The 27,834-nt window shown below is 45.5% G+C and overlaps 1 protein-coding gene across 1 annotated transcript; it reads left to right on the top strand.

The window, feature by feature from the left end:
- The first annotated feature begins 153 nt into the window (after positions 1–153).
- Positions 154–27,834, top strand: LOC137302474 (baculoviral IAP repeat-containing protein 1-like). Its single transcript, XM_067972164.1, is given in 16 exon segments — positions 154–276; positions 3,743–4,349; positions 5,088–5,187; positions 5,687–5,768; positions 7,310–7,388; positions 10,588–10,764; positions 12,019–12,118; positions 12,555–12,645; positions 14,379–14,421; positions 15,458–17,132; positions 17,134–17,564; positions 18,586–18,756; positions 21,719–21,880; positions 22,734–22,820; positions 25,154–25,318; positions 26,858–27,834. Coding segments are annotated over 15 exon segments (4,338 nt in total). The 5' UTR covers positions 154–276; positions 3,743–3,745; the 3' UTR covers positions 27,229–27,834.

The following is a 27,834-nucleotide window of genomic DNA, read 5'->3' as shown; positions in this document are numbered from 1 at the left end:
TCCACGCTTCCAGCGTTGAGGATCAGAGGTTTCACTGTCAATTGGGATAGGTGAGTGAATGAGTTAATGACATTACTTGCTTGCAACATTTCGTGGCCTGCTTACCAAACAGGAAATCATGCAACAGGAAGGTTGTTCCTTGCCCAGTGCCTCAGTCTATAAGGAGCTGATCCCGTACAGCGGCACTGTACACCGGGGACCAGGCTGCAGCTTCTTCGGCGTTTGTCCTGTAAAGTGGTTCAGCAGCGTCGATAGGATCACAGGACATCTCTCGGGGTAAGGAAGGGGCGGGACGTACGTCCATCTCTGAGGCAGTTGGCCTCCACTCGGGCGGATCTCGGTGACTAAACCGTCAAAGAAAAGAGTACTTCATGTCTTCTTGGACTGCTCTTGAGTTCCGCATTTGGGTAAAAGGGTAAAATCTCTACAACCCTTCGAGATCTCTGCGCTCCTCCAATTCTGGCCTCTTGCGCATCCCCGATTTCCATCGCCCCACCATTGGCGGCCGTGCCTTCAGCTGCATAGGTCCTAAGCTCTGGAATTCCCTCCCTAAACCTCTCCGCCTCTCTCTCCTACTTTAAGACGCTCCTTAGACCCTACCCCTTTGACCGAGCTTTTGGTCACCTGTCCTAATATCTCCTTAGGTGGCTAGATGCAAGTTGCTGTCGTTGTTGTTTGAATGACATAGCTGAAATAATACTGCCAGTGAGTCAGTGTGGAAATGGGCTGTGTTGTAGGTCCCAGGTCCGATCCTGGGCATGTACTGATCTCAGCTGAGCTGTGGAAAGAACACTAAACGTGAGACAGGCTGTTGTGTTCGCCGGAAATGGTCTCGTTTTTCTTAATGGTGAGAGACCAGGAGCTATGGTGGAGCAACTCGATTTGGGTGTCCGTGTACACATGACCCTAAGAGCTAGTGCCCAGGCACAAATCATAATCAAAAGGGCTAATGGAACATTTGCTTCTGTCTCAAAGGGGTTGGAATGCAAAAGTGATGAAGCGATGCTTTAGTTGTACAGGCTCCATCAGGAGTACTGAATCATACAGCATTCGGCCCATCGCGCCCGTGCTGGCTCTTTGAACGAGCTATCCAATTAGTCCCAGTCCCCGTGCCCTTTCCCCATAGCCTTGCAAAATTTTCCCCTTCAAGTATTTATCCAATTCCCTCACCGCGTTCATTTTTGGGCACCAAACCTCAGAAAAGATATTTTGACCTCGGAAGGGCAGTAACGCGGATTCAGCAGAATGATACCGGGGATTAAAGGGTTAAATTATGAGAGCGGGTTGCGTTAGCTTGGTTGTATTCCATTGAGTTTAGAACGTTGAGGGGTGATCTGATCGAGGTGTGCAAAATCATAAAGGGATTCGATAAGGTAGGTACTATTGAGAAACTATTTCCTCTGGTGGGGGAATCCAACAAGAGAGAGTCTAACCACCTCCCCTTGACATTCAATGCCATTGCCATCGCCGAATCCCCCACCATCAACATCCTGGGGGTCACCATTGACCGGAAACTTAACTGGACCAGCCATATAAATACTGTGGTTACAAGAGCAGGTCAGAGGCTGGGTATTCTGTGGCGAGTGACTCACCTCCTGACGCCCCAAAGCCTTTCCACCATCTACAAGGTACAAGTCAGGAGTGTGATGGAATACTCTCCACTTGCCTGGATGAGTGCAGCTCCAACAACACTCAAGAAGCTCGACACCATCCAAGATAAAGCAGCCCGCTTGATTGGCACCCCATCCACCACCCTAAACATTCACTCCCTTCACCACCGGCGCACAGTGGCTGCAGTGTGTACCATCCACAGGATGCACTGCAGCAACTCGCCAAGGCTTCTTCGACAGCACCTCCCAAACCCACGACCTCTACCACCTAGAAGGACAAGAGCAGCAGGCACATGGGAACAACACCACCTGCACGTTCCCCTCCAAGTCACACACCATCCCGACTTGGAAATATATCGGCCGTTCCTTCATCGTCGCTGGGTCAAAATCCTGGAACTCCCTTCCTAACAGCACTGTGGGAGAACCTTCACCACACGGACTGCAGCGGTTCAAGAAGGCGGCTCATCACCACCTTCTCAAGGGCAATTAGGGATGGGCAATAAATGCCGGCCTCGCCAGCGACGCCCACATCCCATGAACGAATAAAAAAAAAATCCAGAACAAGAGGGCACGATATTAAAATTAGAGCTAGGCCATTTTGGAATGAAATCAGGAAGCAGTTTTCCACACAAAGGGCAGTAGAAATCTGGAACTCTCTCCCCTTAAAAGGTTGTGGACGCAATTGGGGCTTTCAAGACTGAGATATGTCCATTTTTATTAGGTAATGGTGTCAAGGGATATGGAGCAACGGCGGGTAAATGGGGCTGAGGTACAGATCAGCCATGATCTAGTTGAATGATAGAACAGGCTCGATGGGCAGAGTGGCCTACTCCTGTTCCTGTGTTCCTATTTGCCGATGCTGGAACTGCATGGATGCGTCGCTACAAATGGCGGAGAGATGGGTGAAACAGTTAAGTATGTTAACTGCTTGGGACATTCTGTTTTCTGCTTAGGAGGCATCTTATTTCGCTCACAGGAAATTGTGCAACAGACAGAATGGTAGTGACTGGAAGTTAAGGACAACGCCTTAGCGTTGCTAAAGCAAGAAACCGGGGGTCAATTTTTTGTTTCCCGATTGCTCCATTCACGCTGGAAAAATGGCAGATGAAAATGAAAAGAAAAGTGGAACAATTAGAGGGGAAATCAAAATGGTAACGGTTCTCAATTTCTGTCTCGAAATCCAAAAGTGGCATGAGGTCTAATCCAGAGATAAATCTAACATCTTTGCGAGAATAATTCACATTACACAGGGAATGGGCCATGGGTTTCACCAGACATGGCTCCACATTTGTGAGTTTAAATACGAACTTGCAATCAGCCTCGAAGGCATTCTCTGCTTCAATGTAAGATCCGAGTGAAATTATTTATAACCAATGTCTTCAATATCGACGATCCATGTCTTCTTATCTCTGACGCGCGTTAACATAGAATAATACAGCACAGGAGGAGGCCGTTCGGCCCATCGTGCCTGTGCCGGCTCTTTGAAAGAGCTATCCAATTAGTCCCACTTCCCCCTGCCCTTTCCCCATAGCCCTGCAAATTTTTCCTTTTCAAGTATTTATCCGATTCCCTTGTGAAAATGACTATTGAATCTGCTTCCACCGTCCTTTCAGGAAGAGCATTCCAGATCATAACAACTCGCTGCATAAAAAAAAATGTCTCCTCATCTCCCCCCTGGTTCTTTTGCCAATTATCTTAAATCCGTGTCCTCTGGTTACCGACCCTCCTGCCAGTTTCTCCTTATTGACTCCATCAAAACCCTACATAATTTTAACCTAATGGATATCTTTACAATTCTCTACCCCAGAGGGCTGTGGATGCCGAGTCATTGAGTATATTCAAGGCTGAGATCGATAGATTCTTGGACTCCAGGGGAATCAAGGGATATGGGGATCGGGCGGGAAAGTAGAGTTGAGGTCAAAGATCAGCCATGATCTGATTGAATGCTCGAGGGGCCTTGTGGCCTACTCCTGCTCCAACTTCTTCTGTTCAATTATGTTCTTATGATCACCGTTATTAAGCCTCCCCTTAACCTTCTCTGCTCTAAGGAGAACAATCCCAGCTTCTCCAGTCTCTCCACATATGGCTGTGTCATGTAAGCATTCAGATAACCTTTGCTCTTTGATGTCTAGACCATGGCGACTCAGCACTCAGACCCGTCGTCTCAGCCAGAGAAAGACACACAAGACGCTGAACCTTTCCTTCACCATCGTCAGCTAGATCCTGGGAAGCTGCAGGCAATTATGCCTTTCGTTAACCTCGACATATTCAAACTTGCGGAGGAGATGGAAAAAGGCAATGAAGCAATTTTCCGGCAAAGGAAGAGAGGCTTCAACCATCAGATGAGAAGTGAAGTGAAGAGACTGAAGACCTTTGAGAGCTCCAAGCCATATTCCTCCTGGAGCCCTGAGGAGATGGCCAGCACGGGCTTTTATTGCACTGGTTTGAATAAGAGCATGCAGTGCTTCTGCTGTGGGGGGGTTTTTTTTTCAACGAGCATCTCAAAATCGCCCGGATCAGAGCATCGGAGGTTTGAGCCGGACTGCGGCTTTGTAAAAATGTTGGATGTCGGAAACATCCCAAAGTACGCTGTCCGAGTCCAGATACCCGAGGACATTCCGCTCGAGCGAGAGGAGCAACTGAAAGAGAAACAAACCAGACTCGAGACCTTTAAAGACTGGCCTTTCTACGCGAAGATAGAGCCTGATTTATTGGCGAAAGCAGGATTCTTCCATACAGGTAATGATCAGAAAATAACATTTCGGCACACGGTATGTGAGTAATTTAAAACATGGCATGGGGTAAGTGAAGCATGCTTCCCAGGAGCAGATGGCTTTGGACCTCTGGTTCCCAAAGCTCTCCACCGCTGGGGGGTTTTGTCGCCTGATGTCCAGGCCTGTTGCAGACTAATTGTTAGAGATGGATTGCTGGGATTAGTCAAACAGTCCATTATCGTTGCATCATGCGATGACCAAGATGGTAGAAGGTGAACTAGATGGTGGTCTTTTTTCAGTCTAGCATTTCATATGTCCCTATGTTTCTATGATAAGGAGACACTCCACCAGTCGAATTCCCCTTTGCCACCCCAACCTGTCCTTGTTTCCAATGTCATGAATGATTGGAATTCTCAAACTCTACTGCGTCCTTTGCTCTATTGGACAAGATATTGTTCTACTTTGGACAAGATTTCTGACAGTGATGGCTGTAGTGAGATTGTGGTTGCCCCAGCATAGTCCAGGTGGAACTTCTACAAATCATCATACATGGGAGATTATTTTGTTTGAAATTCCAGGTTCTATGACAGTGCAGTGTCTCAAACCATCAGACCACCAAATCCCTCATGACATGCAACACGTATCAAAGAATGAAAGCTTTGATCTCAAACTATGTTCACCAAGAGAGAGTGGAATATTGGCTGAACCATGTAACTATAATTTCGAAGCCAGTCACGTTTTTTTTTACCTATTTATCCAACAGGTATCAAGGATAAAGTCCAGTGCTTTACCTGCGGTGGAAGCTTAGCAAACTGGGAAGAAGATGATGATCCATGGAAGGAGCATGCCAAATGGTTTCCAAAGTGGGACATTAAGCTTTTCTAGGCGTGTTTCCATGTTGTAATTCTCTCTTCCGCTCTCACAAAACAATCTCACAAAGGGGCTGAGTGGCCTATTCCTGTACCTACAATCATTATTGATGTCCCGTCCCACCTCCTCAAAATACGTGTCGGAAAGTCATTGGTCACAGGATTAGCACAGAGACAGCTGATAAAGTCCACACGTACACTCCCAGTGGGATCGCTGAAGAGCGACGAGGAGTGATAAACCTGGGAGACTTCCTTCTCCATAGTCCAGGCCCGTTGTGCTCAATTTTCATATCCCTATAGTCTTCCCATATGACACCAGCTAACTCTACACAGTGGGGAAACGAGGGAGAATGTTCAACCTTCCTACTTTAAGGACGTTGGATAAATTTGGCAGCGTTACCCTTAGCTCATCTTTCGTTTGGGGTTCAGAAATAGAACAATTCTCAAGTGAACACTGATTTCTGACATCTTCCTTTGTGACCCTACTTTCAAGGTGTGAGTATCTTCAGAGTGAGAAATCAGCAGCGGAAATTGACCAGTACAAACGAAGCTACACCGGATTTCATGGAATTACGGTAAGCATTTCATAGAATCATACAGCACAGAAAGAGGCCATTCAGCCCATCGTGCTCATTGAAAGAGCTATCCATTTAGTCCTACTTTCTTCATAGCCCTGCAATTTTCTCCCCTTGAGGTATTTATCAAATTCCCTGTTGAATCTGCTTCCACCGCCCTTTCAGGCAGTGCGTTCCAGATCACATCCGATTATGTAGGTTTAATTCTTTACTTCACAATCAGGTGGAGAGGGTGCATCGCCAGTACCTGTTTTGACAATGAGAACTCCCCGAGGAATGGCCACGTGTTAAGGGATAAATTCATTGCGAGCACGAGATCACCTAACCCTCTGGAATTCGTTCAATTTCACACCTGTTCTATATCTCCGCAGGGACTGGATATTTAATGACTAATGCCTACGATTTCCCTGCCTGGACACCACTCAGGTGGGCCGCACCCAGGTGTATTTGATGATTCCGATCATTATCATTCGAGCCAGATTCTCCAGATGCAGGATTACCCATTGATAGTGGCCTGAAGCCAGATCCAGGGTAACAATGCAGTCATCACTACCTGCCTAAAAGATAATGATGTTAGCCAGCTGACTGTGGGTCTTTCTGGCTACTGTCCAAAAGTAAGACTGGAGTCTAAAGGCCCCTACGAGGGAAATATAGTCACTTGCATTTTTAGGCTTCAGCGTCCTGTCTAGGGCTATTGGCTGCTTCTTCTGGGAACACTTCCTAATCAACATCTGGCTTCATACTTGCAGGAGAGTCAGGTGCAAGAGGCTATCCGCCACATTTTCACTCTTGCACCTGTTGCAAGGTCCAGCCAGATCCCCCCCGAAATCCCTAGGCCGGCCAAAGAGAGAGCTAAGTGGACATTCCACATGGCCATCCTTCCATAACTATCAGAGATTGGACCTGAATGCTCCAGAGAGCAACCAAGCCCCATTCTTACCTGAGTGCCTGAGGTATATAGGGGTAATTTACAAACTTGTACTGCGGGTGTGCAGTTTTCCTTGCTGTGAGTCATATCGGGATTTGGGTGGAGAATCCTACCCCCGGACACGTGCCCAAATTCCTGACATGTATTCCAGTCGGGCGAAACTGTCCATTAGAAAATCATAAAATTGGACAAAATCATAAAATTGGACACATACCCTAAATATGTCAATGCACCCTCCCTCAAACAGGAACATAGGAACACATAGGAACATAGGAACAGGAGTAGGCCATTCAGCCCCTCCATTTGATAAGATCATGGCTGATCTGTGATCTAACTCCATATACCTGCCTTTGGCCCATATCCCTTAATACCTTTGGTTGCCAAAAAGCTATCTATCTCAGATTTAAATTTAGCAATTGAGCTAGTATCAATTGCCGTTTGCGGAAGAGAGTTCCAAACTTCTACCACCCTTTGTGTGCAGAAATGTTTTCTAATCTCACTCCTGAAAGGTCTGGCTCTAATTTTTAGACTGTGAGAGACGGCCAGGTATTTGTTAACAAGGCCCAAGAAAGAGTAAGGCAGTAATGTGAACACAAATATTTTAATCCCACAGGCAGCCCATTTTATCACCACAACTTCTTGTACTGTGGACATCAGCAGGCCACAATCCCTCAGTGAGGGATCTTATTCTGGTAAGTTATTCTTGCTCCTCTTCCAACCCTTTAGAGATTGCAAAAGCCCTGCACGATTTAAGTGAGAAGATGAGTTTTTCAGGGGACAACAAATGTTGTCATGAGGGGAAGGGAGTGGGGAATAGTCTTTTTGGAGGATGTACGCGGCCAACTTGAGAGGTGATTGCCTCTACTGTCCCTTCTCCTGCCAATCCCCAGGTGCTGGACCCCTCCTACAGGATGGCCGGTGATCTGTGTCAGAGCAGTGTGGACCGAGGATTGTGCAGCCCGCTTTTGAGGCTTGTCACATCTGGAATCGAACGAGTCCTGTGGTTTAGAGTCCAACGTCTACATAGCCCCAATCGCAATGATCACGAGCATCTTAATCTGAAATCGGTCAGCCTTTTGAGCAATTTAGTTGCAAATGTTTATAATATTGGAACTTTCTGCATGGTGTACTGTAATAGTAAGGACAAAATAAAAGATGCATTGATGCTGAAAGATTAAATGTGGCACTTTGTTCTACATCCCTTGTAGGATGTTCAGTGTGATCTCAAGAGATGTCATGAAGGGCTTTCCATCGTTAATTTGTTAAGAATGTGAATGAGTTCAAAATATGTTGTCAAATGCTTGTAGCTTTATTAATGGTTAAATGAACTTTGACACACATATCATGACAAACACTGAGATTACACAGGATGCTTTGTCGCAGAAGATACCCATGTTACAGTCGGGTGTGCTCAACCCTCCAGATGGCTCCCTTCTTCATCTTCTCCCAATCCACAGTGCAGTGGCCGTGAGTTTAAGCTTAGCTAAAAGGGAATTGCATCATCTCCTCCATGACCCTTCTCCCACCCTCAAGCTCCATTCTGACGTCTTATGTACAGAAAAACCCATGGGTGTTTAAGGGTCATGATGCAAAGTGAGCCAGGCCACCAAATCAACGATATTGAGTCTTCAGTTTAGAGCAATAAAGGGACTCTAAATGTAAACATTTGCAAGTCTAGATTTGGAGAATGCCTCTTTCAATTTTAGAGGTTTCAAATGACAAAGATAACCCATGAAAATGGAATATAGTATAGAATATATGTAATTATCTTGTGTAAAATAGACTTTTTCAGCTATTTTCAATCTTAATCTCTAACAAACTAATTCCCTGAGGAAGTCAGACCCAGTAGGGTCTCAATAATTACCTTATACAACACATGGGTTTTTCTGTACATAAGACGTCAGAATGGAGCTTGAGGGTGGATTGGGAGAAGATGAAGAAGGGAGCCATCTGGAGGGTTGAGCACACCCGACTGTAACTTGGGCTGACTACCTGGCCGGCTGCTTGCTGTTTCTGGCCTTCCACCTCCATTTATCCCCCCTCACTCGTGCCAGGTTCCCTCCTTGACCCTGCTCATTAAGTACCACTGGGCGCTTTGCAGACCAAAACGTGCGAGCTTTCTTTTTCTCGAATTTTGGGAATTCCTTCCAGTTCCCGACTCCCTCGTTGGTGTGCGATTGCACTTCTTGCAATTGTGAGCTGCCCTCCTCCGCTGCTGAGGCACAAACGGAGGAAGGGACTATTAAATCCAGAGGGGACAAAGAAGGGGAGAGACTCTGCATCGCTGGGACCCACTTCAAATCCAATCTCACGCCCGCGTGCCCGCCCGAATAACGACGGGTTTGTGCCCCCCGGGTGGCAGAATTTCAATAACCAGTCTCCATGTGACTTCTTGGCCTCAAATGGGCTTTCAGTAGACTGGCAACTGAGAAAACATGGAAGGGCAGTACAGAGCGGCTCTTCTGGCCTCACTCTGCATTGAAGGTAAGTACGTTTATACTTAACACTTGGTCCATGTGATCTCCTGCACTGGTTTCGATTGCCTGATGGGGGGGGTGGGAGAGGAATTTTCCAGTGTATTTTTCCCCTTAAGGTCCCTGTTTCTTTTCTCTCTTTTGTTTACCTCTCCCAGGAGATTACATGGCTGTGGGGGTGAGGGGAGAGGGGGTGTTCGGGGTGGGGAGGGAAGAAAAGTTTAGCCATGGTGCTTCACCCATCATGGTGTGGGGCAAGGTTTAATGGACTAGCTCATCTTTTCCTGCCCGTCAATTTTGTATGGTATGTAGGTTCTGAACAGAATGAATCTGAGATATGGAATGAACTGGACGTTTCTGATTTACATTCACGAGGGAGTCTGATTTCTAAGCATTTGAGATATTGTCCTTAAACGTTGATCCAATATACTGTTAACTCAAAAATTCTCTGCTAATCAGTACAAGGGGATATAGACAGGCTGGGTGAGTGGGCGGAGATTTGGCAGATGCAATACAATATTGGAAAATGTGAGGTTATACACTTTGGCAGGAAAAATCAGAGAGCAAGTTATTATCTTAATGGCGAGAAACTGGAAAGTACTGCAGTTGAAAGGGATCTGGGGGTCCTTGTGCAAGAAAATCAAAAGGTTAGTATGCAGGTGCAGCAGGTGATCAAGAAGGCCAACGGAATGTTGGCTTTTATTGCTAGGGGGATAGAATATAAAAACAGGGAGGTATTGCTGCAGTTATATAAGGTATTGGTGAGACCGCACCTGGAATACTGCATACAGTTTTGGTGTCCATACTTAAGAAAAGACATACTTGCTCTCGAGGCAGTACAAAGAAGGTTCACTCGGTTAATCCCGGGGATGAGGGGGCGGACATATGAGGAGAGGTTGAGTAGATTGGGTCTCTACTCATTGGAGTTCAGAAGAATGAGAGGCGATCTTATTGAAACATATAAGATTGTGAAGGGGCTTGATCGGGTGGATGCGGTAAGGATGTTCCCAAGGATGGGTGAAACTAGAACTAGGGGGCATAATCTTAGAATAAGGGGATGATCTTTCAAAACTGAGATGAGGAGAAACTTCTTCACTCAGAGGGTAGTAGGTCTGTGGAATTTGCTGCCCCAGGAAGCTGTGGAAGCTACATCATTAAATAAATTTAAAACAGAAATAGACAGTTTCCTAGAAGTAAAGGGAATTAGGGGTTACGGGGAGCGGGCAGGAAATTGGACATGAATTTAGATTTGAGGTTGGGGTCAGATCAGCCATGATCTTATTGAATGGCAGAGCAGGCTCGAGGGGCCGATTGGCCTACTCCTGCTCCTATTTCTTATGTTCTTATGTACATGTGTTTGTGAGTACTGATCCTCAGGCTCCCAATACTTTACTTTATTACATGCTTTTCGATCCAGATGTTACCGTGGCCTCACAACATCACATTCTTGGCCATTTGTTATCCGGGGTAGATCAGGAATGCAATCGAAATATATTCGGGGATGAGAAAACACGCTTGGAATCGTTTCACACCTGGCCAAGAGATATCAACGCAAACCTGGCAGACCTAGCAGAAGCTGGGTTTTTCTATAGAGGTTAGTACAGCCTTGTTTTTTTGCAGTTAACTGTCAAGGATGCAGGTTAGTAGTCAGCATACCGAAAGCAAGCAACCCTCTTACCTCTTCACCCAATATATTGCTGAAGACCATTGCTAACCGTGCATGAATTGCCTCCGAGTTTCTCAGATTACAAGTCCACACGTGCATTTCTCAATCTTTAACCGTGTTTCCAGCGACAATTACAAAAACTGATTAGCACGTAACAGAGCTCTGTACTGCTGGCTGAGTGGCGAGATGAGTGAAAAATGTTTGCTTGGAGTTTCCGCATGTTTTACGCCCAGATCTCGGCGCAGTCTGAGAGCGAGCAATGACTTCCACCAAGGTACTGGTGAAAGTCCTTCGACTGCACGACTGACTTCAGCTCTGCCCCCAGAATGGCATAGTGCGTGGATTACCCTTCCAGTTATCGGGAGTGGTCGCCTTTGAAGTGCCCATATAAGCCACCAGGCCCCTGTCCTGATTGTGCTGTTGACCCTGTCCCAACATAGAATCATAGAAAATAGGAGCAAGAGTAGGCCCTTCGGCCCTTCAGGCCTGCACCGCCATTCAAAATGATCATGGCTGATCGTCTAACTCAGTACCCTGTTCCCGCTTTTTCCCCATATCCCTTGATCCCTTTAGCATTAAGAAATATATCTATCTCCTTCTTGAATACATCTAATGACTTGGCCTCCACTGCCTTCTGTGGTAGAGAATTCCACAGGTTCACCATCCTCTGAATGAAGAAATGTCTCCTCATCTCGGTTCTAAATGGCATACCCAGTATCCTGAGACTGTGACCCCTGGTTCTGGACTCCCCAGTCATCGGGAACATCCTCCCTGCATCTCGTCTGTCTAGTCCTGTTAGAATTTTATATGTTTCGATGAGATCACCTCTCATTCTTCTAAACTCTAGTGAATATAGGCCTGGTCGACCCAATCTCTCCTCATACATCAGTCCTGCCATCCCAGGAATCAGTCTGGTAAACCTTTGTTGCACTCCCTCCATGGCAAGGACATCCTTCCTCAGATAAGGAGACCAAAACTGCACACAATACTCCAGATGTGGTCTCACCAAGGCCCTGTATAACTGCAGTAAGACATCCCTGCTCCTGTACCCAAACAACTCTGTACAGGGTCTACGTTCATCCCCGTGGGGAGAAGGGGGAAGGTCCACCGGTGAAGTGAGACTTCCAGAACTTTGGACAGAATATAGATCTCCATCTCAAACCTCTTTCTTTGTATTTCTAGGTTTTTGTGACAACATTCAGTGTTTCTGTTGTGGCATTCAGTTACACAACTGGGAGGAAGGAGATGATGCATGGAAAGAACATAAGAGACACTCCTCGCAGTAAGAATAGCCATAAAATTATAAAGTCCAGTACTTAGTGGGTAATGATTCTGAGCCTCACAGCAATGATGGTTGACGGAGCAGGCTCGAGGGGCCGAATGGCCTACTCCTGCTCCTATCTCTTATGGACTCTACGTGTCTAATGTTACTTCCATTGGATTAGGTTGATGTCTTTCCCTACAGCAGGAAGGGCTAAATAAAGAATGTGATTCTGGTTGTGGTGACCCACCTGGTACGCTGTGATTGCTCGCTGTGAGGGGATTGGATTGAACTACTGCATCAAACGTTACATCCCTTGGTGATGCAACATCTACCATCCTTGAGAATGGCGGCCGTGTTTTATATTGAACTTGGCATTGTTTATTTTGAATAAAATCCAAGTGTCTGAGAAAACAAAGAGCATTAAATTCCAAAACATTCCCATTTTGTGTTTCAGTTGTCCATATCTTCTCAGGAAGGAAAATTCAGATGGTGGTGATGTGGACCGAGAGAAACAAAAGTTTAAGGAATTCTCGTTCACTGCAATGGTAACATTGGCCTGTACTTTTTTTCCCCCTGTTCCCCCTTCTTCTAAAGGTGACAACAAATGCGAGTGGCCCCCAGTTCTTTACTCCATGTTCACCTTAGATCCTCAACATTGTGTCACTAGGCTCATTAACAAACATGTCCTCACTCAATCTTTTTTAAATTAATTCTCAGGATGCGGGAATGGCTGGCAAGGCTGGCATTTATTGCCCATCCCTACATACAACTGAGTGACTTGACAGGACATATCAGAGGGCAGTTAAGAATCAACCACATTGGTACAGGACTGGAATCAAGTATATATATTGAGTAGAATGGGCCCATACACTCTGGAGTTTAGAAGAATGAGAGGTGATCTCATTGAAACATACACGATTCTGAGGGGGCTTGACAGGGTAGATGCTGAGAGGTTGTTTCCCCTGGCTGGAGAGTCTTGGACTAAGGCATAGCCTCAGGATAAGGGATGGGCCATTTAGGATTGAGATGAGGAGGAATTTCTTCACTCAGAGGGTTGTGAATCTTTGGAATTCTCCACCCAAGAGAGCTGTGGATGCCGAGTCATTGAATATATTCAAGGCTGAGATCGATAGATTTTTGGACTCGAGGGGAATCGAGGGATATGGGGATCAGGCGGGAAAGATCAGCCATGATCTTATTGAATGGCGGAGCAGCTCGAGGGGCCGTATGGCCTAGTCCTGCTCCTACTTCTTATGTTCTTATATAGGCCCAGAGCAGGTAAGGATGGCAGGTTTCCTTCCCTAAAGGGTATTAGTGAACCAGTTGGGTTTTTAACCAGAACCAGACAGCTTCACGGTCACCTTTACAGATACCAGCTTTTTATTTCCAGGTTCTTGAACCTGAATTCAAATTCTCACGTTCTCTGGATCACTGGTTATACACTGCACTCAAATTTCCTTTCCTTTGACTTCATCGGGCGGGCCGTAAAAAAAAGGTCGGCCAATCCACTACTATAAACAGAAGCAAATTACCGCAGAGGCTGGAAATCTGAAATAAAAACAGAAGTTGCTGGAAACGCTCAGCGGGTCGGGCAGCGTCTGTGGAGAGAGAAACAGAGTTAACCCTTCATCAGAACTGGAAGAAGTTAGAGATTTGACAGTTTATGGGCAGTACAGAGGCAGGGGGGAGGAGGCCTGTTTTCTGCCTCTGCAAGAAGATGCATCTTACCCCCTATGTCAACATTCAAGATGAGATTGGATGGGTGGATGGTGGAAATGGAGATAAAGGGAGATAGAAACAGGTTGGGCAAATGCAATTTGGACTATCTGCTCACCTAGCGGGTAAATACCAAGATAGACTGGTTGGGCTAAATGGTCCGTTTCCCTGTTGTAATTTCTATGTGTGTACCTGGCACCAATATCAGCACCCAATCAAGACCAGTGGTGTTTGGCTGGAGGTGATTATTTTTTTTTGTTCTGCGCCCGTGGGCGATGATGGCAAGGCCTCATTTATTGCCCAGATTCAGCAGCTGGTAACGGGCCTTGCTATTCAACTGCAGAAGTCCTTGCAGCGATAATGCTCCCTTCGCACCCCCCCGCCCCCCTCCCACCGATGGTATCAGGTAGGGAATTTTAGGATTTTAACCCAGTAGCAATGAATGGACGATGGTGCGTGTTCCAAGTCCGGAGGGTTTTGTCCTGTTGCCCTGAAGTGTGATCGAATCAGGATTTGTTGAGCTTTGTCTGATGACAATCTTTTCTTCTTTTTATTTTTGTAGGCTGAAGAAGCCAAGTTGGAGACTGGAGATTCTGTCTGTGGAGGTAAGGCTATCGAGCAGCTGCAAATACAGGGTCGAACGAGAAAGGTTCTCAGCGGTTCATTTCCTGATCATTGGCGATTGCTTTTTCAAGAACAAGCTTTCAAATGACACATATCAGTGTGTCTGTTACATGGTAGTGCCCCTGCACCACATCCTTGCTCGTGTTGTGATGCAGTTTTAATATCAAGTAAATTATTATTTGAATGTTGGGTTCATTCGTTCACAGTTTGCAGGGTGAAATTCTTACCAGTTAAAGGCCACATCAAACCAAAGCTAAATCAAAAGCAAAATACTGCGATACTGTTTTTATTTCAACCCAAAACTATATGTTTTAATATTGAGCAGAATGTGTTTCTGTTTAAATTTTGGCCACACATCATAATTAGCAAAAATTAATATTATTATACTGATAAATTTGTAAAGGACTTGCTTTTCACGATCTCAGGATGTCCCAAAGCGCTTTACAACTAATGAAATACTTTTCGACGTGTAGCCTCTGTTGTAGTGCAGGAAACGCAGCAGCTAATTTTGCGCACAGCAAGATCCCGCAAACAGAAGCGGCAGAGGCAGCCAGCCTGATGGTCGCAATCTTAGTGACAAAGAAGTCCATGAGCTCCTCGCACCTTTCGTTGGGGGGTGAGAGTGGAGGGGGCAGGGGAGAGGGCTTTAAGAAGACAGTTTGGAGTGGAGAAGAGAAGCCAGGGGTTATCTTTGCAATCCAGGATGTTCCTGGGATAGTGAGCAGCTTTGGCAGAGGAGAGCAGGACCCGATAGTGCTTTATGTGATCCAGCCAGTAAGGGGAAACGTACTCTGGAAAATTCCTCTCTGACCCCCCTTCAGACGATCAAAACCAGTCCAGGAGATCCTTCCCGCTCCTCGGGAAGTCCTTTTATCATCTCGAAAGCCTCAATAAAATTATCTCCTCCTCTCTGCTTATCTAAATAAAGCAAGTCCAACCTCCATATGAACCTCTTGTAATTCAGTGTGTTGTTTTTCATTTCTCCATGGATTATCAAAAAATAATTTGTTTTTGCAGCGATATCATCTAATGAGAATAACTGGATACAGACGGCAAAAGGAATGAATAACTATTTAAGAAAACTGTACCGTTCCTCCAGTTTCAGTAAAATGTTCTTTGGTGACCACGTGTCTGTTGACCTTCGATTCATCTACGCAGAGCTTCACCTGGTCAAGAAGAACATTAGGGACCAAGCATTGCAGAGGGTCACGTTGGCAGAATTGCTTCGAGATCTAAACCGCGTGACAGTTGTAGAGGGCGAGGTTGGCAGCGGCAAGTCCGCTCTCTTGCGGAAGGTGGCGGTCCTCTGGGCGTCAGGGCGCTGCCCTGTTCTGGACAGATTTAAGGTGGTCCTTCACCTATCATTGCGCTCTGTTAGAAGAGGCCAGGGTGTGGCTGAGGCTTTCAAGGGTCAACTGTTGGGACCAGGCATCCCATTGAGTGACAACTCCTTTAAAGACGTCATCTACCACTTGAGGGAGCAGGTACTGATTTTGTTGGATGATTATGGCGAGGCTGACTCTGGACTGCCCCAATTTATTGAAGAGGAGTTAATCCACAAGAACCACTTGAGCAATGTAGCCATTGTCGTCGGGGTTAGAACAAACAGAACTGGAAGGGTCAGGCAGTTCGCCAATTCAATCATCTCCATCGCAGAGTTCCCATTGTCCAGCTCGGTTTACATATTGAAGACCCTGTTTTCACATGACATACCCCGCCTCCAGAAATTAATTTACGAGCTAGGCTGGTCTCAGACTTTAAAAGGCATCTTGAAAACCCCACTTTTTGCCTATGCTGTTTGCCTTTTATGGGTACAGTTTCCCCAGGAAGGTTCGCTCAACTGTCTTGTTATATTTAAAGCCTTCCTGGCCCACAACGTGCAAAGACGTCGCCAAGAAGAAGAGATGGTGGAGGCTACAGTGTCGTCCTGCGGCCACCTCGCCTTGACAGGACTTTTCGAATCCCGTTTTGAGTTCGTGGATGAAGACCTAACTGAAGCTGGAGTAGATGAGGAAGAGGCACTCAGGCTGGGGCTACTCAGCAAGTTCACGGCGCAGAGACTGAAGCCCATCTACAGGTTCTACCATGCCTCCTTCCAGGAGTATTTAGCAGGGAAGCGAATGAGTGAGCTGATCGCATCGGATGTCACCGAGCTGCACGAGAAGGGGGTCGATTATCTCCGACGAATCGACACATTCCTCAAGGCCTTCACTCGCTATTACTTTTTCCTGTTGTACGCGGGTGGTTCATCGGCTGCAGCCGCCCCGCACATTGTTTCTCACTTGCTCGATATGACCCAAAGGACATCTTCATTCGATAGCCAGGCCGATGCCGGTGACTATCTGGGACATCATCCTGATTTAGAATTGTCGCAAGATCTCTTCATTCTGCTCTTTCAGACTTTTAGCGACGAAGCCCTGGTCGACGAGGCAACCAAATTTGTGCTGGAGTTTGCTTTAAAATGCGCTGCGGGTAGCCGGGCTACAGCTGCATGCGCTCCGTTGATCTTGAAGTTTTTGGGAGGGAAACAATTAAACTTTGCAACATCTGTGTCGGAGCAAAGTTACATGTTAAACTTTCTAATATTGTACCCGGAGACCATGTCCATCCTGAGTCACATCCAATTCTCAGTATCTGGGAAGAAGCAAACTCCTCGGTCGAATTATTTGGAATTTGCAGAGTGCATGGGTGGTCTATGAGGCTGCATTTCAATCGTTGAGCAAAGCAATGGAGAAGACTGCAAGAGAGGAACAGCAAATCGCTAACTTCTTCTCGCTGGTCAGTAAACACATTCCACATGCCCTCATGTTACCCTTCCATTTAGCATCAGAACGCTACAGGGTTCCTAAGCTCAAACTTAACATGACCCATATCGATGCTTTGCAAGAGGGTGATTCGAAGAACTTAGGAACGCTGTGCTCTCTTTCTGAATGCATTGAGCTCACTCTTCGGGAAAGCCAAGGTGCTCTCGGAGAGATGGAACCAGCTGTCAAGTTGTACAGGGAACGATTCAAGGCATTGGTGGTAAATAACAACACGTTAAGCAAAGATGAACAAGACCTGATCATCTCAATGTGGACGCTGGAATCTCTCGAACTGGTTTTCAATAATGATCAATTACCAGGTATCGAATATTATATATATCTTTTAACTCCTTGTTGTGGTAACCATCACATTTTCACCAAACATAGCTTGGTCCACTAGCCATTGGATGATTCTTGTTTAAGTAACTTTGTCCCACACCCATTCTGCTGTCCCAAAAAGGCCCCCCTCCACTCTTTTCCATGCAGGACTTCCTAGTTAGGAAGATGCCTGAAATGAAACAGAAATATTCTTTAGAGAGATATTTTTATTCTTGAATAGCAACAGGAGGAGGCCATTCAGCCCCTCAAGCCTGTTTTGTCATTCAATTAGATCACGGCCGCTCTGTATCTTAACTCCATCTACCCACCTTGGTTCCTCGCCTAATACCCTCGCCTGACAAAAAATCTGTCAATTTCAGTTTTGAAATTTTCAATTGACCCCCAGCCTCAACAGCTTTTTGGGGGAGAGAGTTCCAGATTTCCACTCCCCTTTGTGTGAAGAAATTCTTCCTGACATCACCCCCTGAACGGCCTGGCTCTAATTTTAAGGTTCTGCCCCCCTTGTTCTGGACTCCCCCCACCAGAGGAAATAGTTTCTCTCTATCGACCCTATCAAATCCTTTAATCATCTTAAACACCTCGATTAGATCACCCCTTAATCTTCTATACGCAAGGCGATGCAAGCCTAGTCTATGCAACCTGCCCTCATAATTTAACCCTTTCAGCCTAGATATCAATCACACGTCACTCTCCCACCTAGACATTGTTCTTCCATGTTGAATTTTAGAGAACTATTCTGATTCCTGTTAGTGAGTTGAGGGGAGGTTCACCCTTTCATAGTGAGTGGTTGGATCACATGACGAACGTGTTATGGTGTAAAAATGGGATAAAGGGAGGAAAAAATCTTGTACGGTGAATTTCCAAATGGTCTGTGGCGTCAGATCACTTCTGTGGTGTGCAGAGGATGCCTTCCCTTTTTCGCGATGAAGAAGACCCTACACTGCGGAGAGGCTTTCTTTCCCCGTCTGTAATGTAACGAACGGAACCTTTCTTTCCCCTTAGAGTACCTGCTCAGCCGACTGGACAAATTCGCTCACCTGAAAGAGCTCAAGATTGACGTCAGACCGCCACAGAGGATCATTGACAAACTCCCCGAGGGCTTCACCAACCTGCACAATATTGAAAAACTCATCCTGTCTGGAATCAACTTAATGGAAGATTCTTCAAAATTAGGTAATCATTATCCCGACCCAACTTTAGACCCTAATCTGGGGCCTTGATGCTCTTGGTTTCGGTCAGAGGGACAGGTCAACCATATCTCGTTCAGTGACTTATTGCAAGAAAAATGCTGTAAAGTTTTTTGTTAATATTTTAGCACTGGAAAAGGAGTTTCAGGAATTAACAGATAAATTAAGCAGTAGGAACAAAGGAACATAGGAATAGGAGTAGGCCATTCAGCCCCTCGAGTCTGTTCCACCATTCAACTACATCATGGCTGATCTGTATCTTAACTCCATCAATAAGAATAACAATGACCTGCATTTATATAGCGCCTTTAACGTAGTAAAGCGTCTTAAGGCGCTTAACAGGAGCGATTATCAATCAAAATTTGACACCGAGCCGCATAAGGAGATATTAGGACAGGTGACCAAAAGCTTGGTCAAAGAGGTAGGTTTTAAGGAGCGTCTTAAAGGAGGAGAGAGAGGTGGAGAGGTTTAGGGAGGGAATTCCAGAGCTTAGGGCTGAAGGCACGGCCCCCAATGGTGGCGCGATGAAAATCGGGGATGCGCAAGAGGCCAGAATTGGAAGAGTGCAGAGATCTCGGAAGGTTGTAGGGCTGGAGGAGATTACAGAGATAGGGAGGGGGCGAGGTCATGGAGGGATTTGAAAACAAGGATAAGAATTTTAAAATCTACCCGCTTTGATTCAGTGGCCCTTAATAACTTTGCGTCTATTTCCGCTGGTTGGGGATTCTAGGAGTAGGGAGCACAGTCTAAAAATTAGAGCCAGACCTTTCAGGAGCGAGATTAGAAAACATTTCTACACACAAAGGGTTGTAGAAGTTTGGAACTCTCTTCCGCAAATGGCAATTGATACGAGCTCAATTGCTAAATTTAAATCTGAGATAGATAGCTTTTTGGCAACCAAAGGTATTAAGGGATATGGGCCAAAGGCAGGTATATGGAGTTAGATCACAGATCAGCCATGATCTTATCAAATGGCGGAGCAGGCACGAGGGGCTGAATGGCCTACTCCTGTTCCTATGTTCCTATGTCTAGGACACTTAATCATAAGGTAATTGAGTTCAATATAATAAATGAAAAGAGGAGTGACTGTCAGAGGTAAGGGTACTCGGCTGAAAAAAAAAAGCATTTTGAGATCAAAAGGAAACTAGTTTAACTAAACTGGAAAGAATTCAATCAACAGAAAACTTCCAAACAGATATGAATTCAACATATAGCCACAAGAAGCAAGAAATATTGGAGTCTCTTGATTATGTAGAGAAATTAAAAATAGAATGAAATTTAATGTGAAACATATGCCAAGTCAAGCAAAGATTTGAAATCACAGAAGGGAAGCCAAACGATTAAAAAGGTGAGGGGTTCAAAATAAAGGAAATGTATAGGCTTTTATCAAGATGTAAAGATGAAAGAGTAAGTGATGAGACCATTTTTACTGGAGCGGAGATTCTAAGAGGAGGTTGCATAATATTACATAGAAATTACAGCTGTATAGGCTTTTATCAAGATGTAAAGATGAAAGAGTAAGTGATGAGACCATTTTTACTGGAGCGGAGATTCTAAGAGGAGGTTGCATAATATTACATAGAAATTACAGCACAAAATAGGCCATTCGGCCCAACTGGTCCATGCCGGTGTTTATGCTCCACACGAGCCTCCTCCCTCCCCTCTTCATCTCACCCTATCAGCATGTCCTTCTATTCCATGTACTTATCCAGCCTCCCCTTAACTGCATCTCTGCTATTCGCCTCAATTACTCCTTGTGGGAGCGAGTTGCACATTCTAACCACACCCTGGATAAAGAGGTTTCTCCTGAATTCCCAATTGGATTTATCGGTATTGTGTTATATTACAGGTTGCCTGAGGCAGAGACCATTGCATCAATGAAAAGTGGATTAATATTTCAAGCAGAGGAAGATAGAGGGCCATTGGGAGAAAGGGCAGCGGGACTAATTTTGGATTGCTCTAGCAAAGGGCTAGCACAGACATGATGGGCCAAGTGGACTTTTTCTATCTGTTAAACTTATTTGGTTTCATGCTTTTATGGTGGAACTGAGTGGGGTTTAAAATGGAAACCTTCTCATGAGAAATGAAGGAATGGTGGAGATACTAAATGAATACTTTGTGTTGGTTTTAACATGGAACATGTATAAGAATCTTTAAAAGTGAGAGGATACATTAATGAAACTGTAGAAACAGTATCTGCGATCTTAGGTTTTATAACTGAGGCACAGAGCACAAACCAAAGAGGTATGGCCTCAGCCAAAATATTATGTCCGGTTTTGAGCAACGTATGGGTTAGGGTTTAGGGTTAGTTGTTAGGGTTAGTGGTTAGGGGTAGGGATTAGGGTTAGGGTTAATATTAGAAAGCAGAAAACACTGCAGCAAAATTCAACCAAACAGATGAGAACTGCAGGCACTAGGGGCAGGAAAGACTTGAGAGGCTGAGGCTGCTTTCTCTGGAAAAGAGAAGGCCGAGAGGTGATCCATTGGAGGTCTTTAAAATTATGGGTGGTGGGCAGACGTTAAATGGGGTGGATGTAGAGAAGATGTTTCCACTTATGGGAGAGACCAAAACTAGGGGGCCATAGATATAAGATAGTCACCAATAAATCCAATAAGTAATTCAGGAGAAACTTCTTTACCCAGAGAGTGGTCAGAATGTGGGACTCGCTACCACAAGGAGTAATTGAGGTGAATAGAATAGATGGATTTAAGGGGAATTTAGATAAACACATGAGGGAGAAAGGAATAGAAGGTTATTCTGATAAGGTTAGATGAAGTAGAGTGGGGGGAGGCTCGTGTGGAGCATAAACACCGGCATGGACCAGTAGGGCCGAACGGCCTGTTTCTGTGCTGTATGTAAAGAAAAATTCACACACGTTCAAAATAATTCATAGGTTCTACTCGCTGAGGTAGAAATACGTTTTAATGAAAAGTCCTCTGCTTTCCAGCTTGGTTTCTTAGGAACTTTCCCAACATCCGAATCTTCCATCTGGATTGCAACAGGTGCCCAGGGTTTGAGGAACTGATCAGCGTCTTGTCATCGTGCACACTGTTGGAAGAGCTGGTACTGAGAAACTTCCACCTGTCCCCCACAGAAACTTCCTCCCTCGGTCAGTTATGCAGAAACAGATCGTGATTGGACTGATGTTCTTGTCTCTTTTTTTTTGCCGCTTTCTGTTTGTTCTCCAGGTGCTGATTTTGGAGGTGGGGGTGAGGGTGGGGGGGTCAGATTCACTGATTGACCATCCTTGTGATGTCTGGGTCCGAGTTGGTATTCTTCATCTACGGGCCCGGACAGTGTGTGTCGGCAACATAACTGTGCCCACACCTCGACTCATCCAGAGGCCAAACAAACACACACACGCATATGTACACACACATACATACACACACACGCTTATGTACACATACATGCACACACACATATGAACACATACATACATATACACACATGCTTATGCACACATACATACACACACGCATATGTACACATACATACATACACACACACTCACATAATATACACTCACACATACACGCACACATGCACACACATACACACGCACCTACACAAAAACACATACACTAACGCACACAGACACACATGCACAAACACACACGGATATATACACTGATAGGGTTAGATGAAGAGGGGTGAGAGGAGGCTCCTAAGGAGCGTAAAAGCCAGCATAGACCAGTTGGGCCGAATGGCCTGTTTCTGTGCTGTCCATTCGATGTGATTCTATGTAATAATTCTGGCTTAAGCACCGTAACTCTTTTACTGATCATGTCGTAAGCTGACCTGACATCTTGGGCACTGCAGAAGCTGTCCCACCCCATCTAGCCCGTTGGTCTGCGTCACTGCACGAAACCCCAATCTCTTGGCCTGATAATTATACTGAAATCTCGAGTCTGCAGAATATTCCCGTCCAAAAGCTTTAACTTTATTACTCTTTCCTACAGCTGCTTCCTTCAAAAAGTTTAAACATCTCAAAGTACTGGACATCCCAGTCCACATGTTTTCTCATGTAGAGCAGTCAGAAGCTTTTGGTAAGTTGGTTTTGCCTCTGCGCTGTTCAGATCATTCGATACGCAAGTTAATGGAAAATAATCTGTGCAAACCGTATTTCAGTGAGCGAGTGTTCAATCTGTGGAACGGGCTCCCTCGGGAGACAGTGGAAGCAGTTGGTGTTGATTCATTCACATGCCAATTAGATGGATTTCCTCCTGGAAATAACGATTTGGGATCCAGTATAGGAATAGTTTGAGACATGACGTGTGATGAGTATAGCATGCTCGGGAGGAACAGGTGACTTTGGACCTCTGGTTCCCAAAGCTCTCCACCACTGGGGGTTTTCCTCGCCTCACGTCTGGATCTGCCGCAGACTAATTGATGGAGATTGATTGCCATGATTAGTCAACAACTCCATTATGGTTGTATCATGTGACTATAAGAACATGAGAAATAGGAGCAGGAGTAGGCCAATCGGCCCCTCGAGCCTGCTCCGCCATTCAATAAGATCATGGCTGATCTGATCCTAACCTCAAATCTAAATTCATGTCCAATTTCCTGCCCGCTCCCCGTAACCCCTAATTCCCTTTACTTCTAGGAAACTGTCTATTTCTGTTTTAAATTTATTTAATGATGTAGCTTACACAGCTTCCTGGGGCAGCAAATTCCACAGACCTACTACCCTCTGAGTGAAGAAGTTTCTCCTCATCTCAGTTTTGAAAGAGCATCCCCTTATTCTAAGATTATGCCCCCTAGTTCTAGTTTCACCCATCCTTGGGAACATCCTTACCGCATCCACCCGATCAAGCCCCTTCACAATCTTATATGTTTCAATAAGATCGCCTCTCATTCTTCTGAACTCCAATGAGTAGAGTCCCAATCTACTCCAAAGTCTTTGTGCAGATGGTAAATACTGCAGTGAGGGAGGATTTCAACTAAAATGGCAGGGGTTCGAAACTAGAGAGTGAGAGAAGGATTAACAAAGCTATTGAACAGAAGCACAAGGCTTCTCAAGGCGATAGAAATGAAATGGGAAATAAAGTCATCGAGGTCGCAAGCGACAAAACAACGTCGTAGAAGGAGCGTAGACTATGAAGTTAAGTTCGAAAACTAGGAAAAATGAATGTTAGCTTTGAGTGGTATGTTTGTTACTGCACAATGCATTCAGCAAAAGTGGAGAGTTAACAGCATTGATACCAACGTAAGGTGTAACCAGGATGGAGATGTGAAATAGGTTTGGACAGTACCAGGAATCTAATATCCTTGGCAATAACATTTACAGCAGATATAGAGAGCGGGAGAAGGAATGGGTGGCTGTATTAATAAAGGACTCTCTCATAGTGTTAGCGCATGAGAATGTACCAGAGGATTGTGGTATAACAGAACCCATATGGATAAATATAAGGCCTAGGAATGCAAGTGCTATGTAACTCTGGGTATGTGTCACAAGAACACAAGAAATTGGAGCAGGAGCAGGCCAGTACGGCCCCTCGAGCCTGCTCCGCCATTCAATAAGATCATGGCTGATCTTCAACCTCACTCCACTTTCCTGCCCGATCCCCGTATCCCTCGATCCCCTTAAAATCCAAAAATCTATCCATTTCAGCCTTGAATATACTCAACGACTGAGCATCCACGCCCTCTGGGGTAGAGAATTCCAAAGATTCACCAGCCTTTGAGTGAAGAAATTCCTCCTCATCTCAGTCCTAAATCGCTCACCCCTTATCCTGAGACCATGCCCCCTAGTTCTAGACTCTCCAGCCAGGGGAAACAGCCTCTCCAGGTCTACCCTGTCAAGCCCTCTGAGAATTTTATACATTAGCGACCGTACAACAGTGGAGATGAAGTCTTCCTATGTTTCCCTTTTGGGGAACAATATAACTCTGTCCCTACCTAAGCAGCAATGACAGAGGTTGGGGAGAGTGGGAGACTGAGGTTTTATCACTAAGATTTGTGTGTGTGTGTTTGCACGTGTGCATGAGTGTATAAGTGTCTGTGAGTGTGTGCGTGTCTGTCTGTGTGTACGTGAGTGTGCGTACATGTGTGCGCGTGTGTGTTTGTGTGAGATACACCTGCACGCACAAGTCCACTTGTAGATTTTGTCCTTCCAAACGTGATTTGTGTTGTCCAGTCCCAGGGAGATTACATATTTGTCGCTGGTGGTAGAAACAACATGAGATATTGGATTAAGAAAATATAATAAAAACACACTGTAGCTTTAAGTGGTATTTTTCCTCCCGTACAGTAACAGGGCACTAAATAGGCCCAGTGAGATCACAGCCTGGCTTATCACTGAATTGACAATCACTGTACCTCTGCTGCCTCAGTGGAAAGGTTCTTGGTGCAATTTGCAATTTTCTTGTCTCCTCAGCCCATGCCCTTGGTTCTCTTGAAAAGCTGGAAGAGTTACACTTTGGTATCAACCAGGGGACCATTACTGCTGCTCCAGCAATAACTGAACAGTTGCAGTTCATGCGGCACCTTAAGGTCCTCACCATCAACAAGGGTTTGGATGATCAGAGTTTGGTAAATCTCGGTGAGTCATTCTGTCAAAGCGTACAGATATATAGCCAACTACACAAAGGACTAGAGGTGGTAGAAAGATTTTGCAATATTTACGGCGAATGGTCCATTAATGGGAGTGTGACACAAGGCTCGAACACCACATGTGACGTGCCATGGAGCAACATTGTGATTCCAATGAATTGATAATGGGAGCCTGGCACTATTGGAGACCATCGCTGACAGAAAGAACAGTGCAGAATATTGACTGAACCTCCCCTCACATATTCCATACCTGTTTATCAGATAGAACATACCAACTTGCTGCAACAACACTCAAGACGCTCGACACCATCCAGGACAAAGCAGTCTGCTTGATTGGCACCCCATCCACCACCCTAAACATTCACTCCCTTCACCACCAGCGCACCGTGGCTGCAGTGTGTACCATCCACAGGATGCACTGCAGCAACTCGCCAAGGCTTCTTCGACAGCACCTCCCAAACCCGCGACCTCTACCACCTAGAAGGGCAGGGGTAGCATGGGAACAACACCACCTGCAAGCTCCCCTCCAAGTCATACACCATCCCGACTTGGACGTATATTGGATGTTTCTTAATTGTCGCTGGGTCAAAATCCTGGAACTCCCTCCCTAACAGCACTGTGGGAGAACCGTCACCACACGGACTGCAGCAGTTCAAGAAGGCGGCTCACCACCACCTTCTCAAGGGCAATTAGGGGTGGGTAATAGCTACTGGTTTTGCCAGTGACGCCCATGTACCCAGAATGAATTTTAAAAATGTAGACTTTGTGTTGAGGGCATTACAGGCCTCAATGTTAAGGTGACATCCAAAACTGATCAATGTGTTACTGCCTTGTATCATTGGTCCAATACAGGGAATATTTCTGATAGTTTATAAAGTTATATAATTGGGAATATTTATAATGAAACTCTCATCGAAAAAATACATTTTTCTTTAACTTTACATTTATATAACGCCTTTAACATAGTAAAAAGTCCCAAGACTTTTCACAGGAGCGATTATTAGACAAAATTTAACACCGAGCCACATAAGGAGATATTAGGACAGGTGACCAAAAGCTTGGTCAAAGAGGTAGGTTTTAAGGAGCGTCTTAAATGAGGAGAGAGAGGCGGAGGGGTTTAGGGAGGGAATTCCAGAGCTTAGGGCCCAGGCAGCTGAAGGCACGGCCGCCAATGGTGGGCTGATGATAATCGGGGATGAGCAAGAGGCCAGAACTGGAGGAGCGCAGAGATCTCGGAGGGTTGTAGGGGCTGGAGGAGGTTACAGAGATAGGGGAGGAGGGGCGAGGGCCATGAAGGGATTTGAAAACAAAAATGAGAATTTTAAAATCGAGGCGTTGCTGGACTGGGAGCCAATGTGGGTCAGCGAACATGGCGGGGGGGCGGTGATGAGAAAAGTATATTCCACTTTTGCTTAGCGATTGAATTAAAGGAATCTCTACAGAGCAATGTAAATTCCTGGCATATTTTAAGCACAACTTGTCTCTGACGAGCATCTTTCTTTCTCCTCCTTTCCCTCCCCCCCCCCAGCAAAAGCAGTCAAAAGCGGTCACCTTTCGAGCCTTGAAATTCTCAACCTGAACGTGAATGAGCATCTCACTGACCTGGGATGGAGGGACTTCTTTCTGACACTGGACAACGCGAACAAGCTGAAGGAACTGCATATTTCCAGATTTTATACCAATCAGTTAAAGCCCCAGCCAGATACGTTCAAGGCATTCGTGCAATGTGTCTCCAGACTCCCTGCCTTAGTGATCATCCGCATGTTGAGCTGGATGTTAGATCCAATGGACTTTAACATGTTCAACGCCATGAAGGAGAGCCACCCTCAGTCTAGACGGCTGAACCTGTTGTGGCAGTGGCTCCTTCCGTTCACGCCAATCGTACAGGCGGAGGGGTAGAGACAGGCGCGTGCTGCGCCCGTTTCTCAGGGCGTAAAAACGGGCCCAAAGCATACCAGCTTAGCAACGGGACCCGACTGCGTGGGCCGTTGGTCCCGTTGCTGAGTTTGTGGGACCCCCCCCCCCGTTTTGTTAGGTGTCCCGGGCGGACAAACAAGCATTATGCCCCCTTAAATATGTAAATTAGGGGCTGTAACTTCTGTTGAAGGGATTCCCCCCCACCGTCGAAAAATCTTGTCAGCGATGAGCGGGACGCAGATTTAATTGGCACAAGAACCAGAGGTGAGAGAGAGAAACATTTCTTTTTAAACTCAGCGAGTTATGATTTGGAATCTATTGTCTGAAAGGGGGTTGGAAGCAGATTCAGTAGTGACTTTCAAAAGGGAACTGGATAAATTCTTGAAAACGAAAAGTTTGCAGGGCTATGGGGAAAGAGGGACTAATTGAAAAGCTCTACCCAAGAGCCAGCACGGGTACAATGGGCTGAATGGCCTCCTTGACACAAATAGAAAGGTTCTACGATTATATTATCCTTCGATTCATTGCTTCAATCAAAAATGTATGGCTGGTTGACTTGGTTTAAATTCAATTAAATTTGATTTATTA

The sequence above is a fragment of the Heptranchias perlo genome, chromosome 35 (assembly GCF_035084215.1).
Source record: "Heptranchias perlo isolate sHepPer1 chromosome 35, sHepPer1.hap1, whole genome shotgun sequence".
Lineage (NCBI taxonomy): Eukaryota > Metazoa > Chordata > Chondrichthyes > Hexanchiformes > Hexanchidae > Heptranchias > Heptranchias perlo.
The sequence above is the reverse complement of the archived record's forward strand: the minus strand, read 5'-3'. Positions and strand labels throughout refer to the sequence as shown.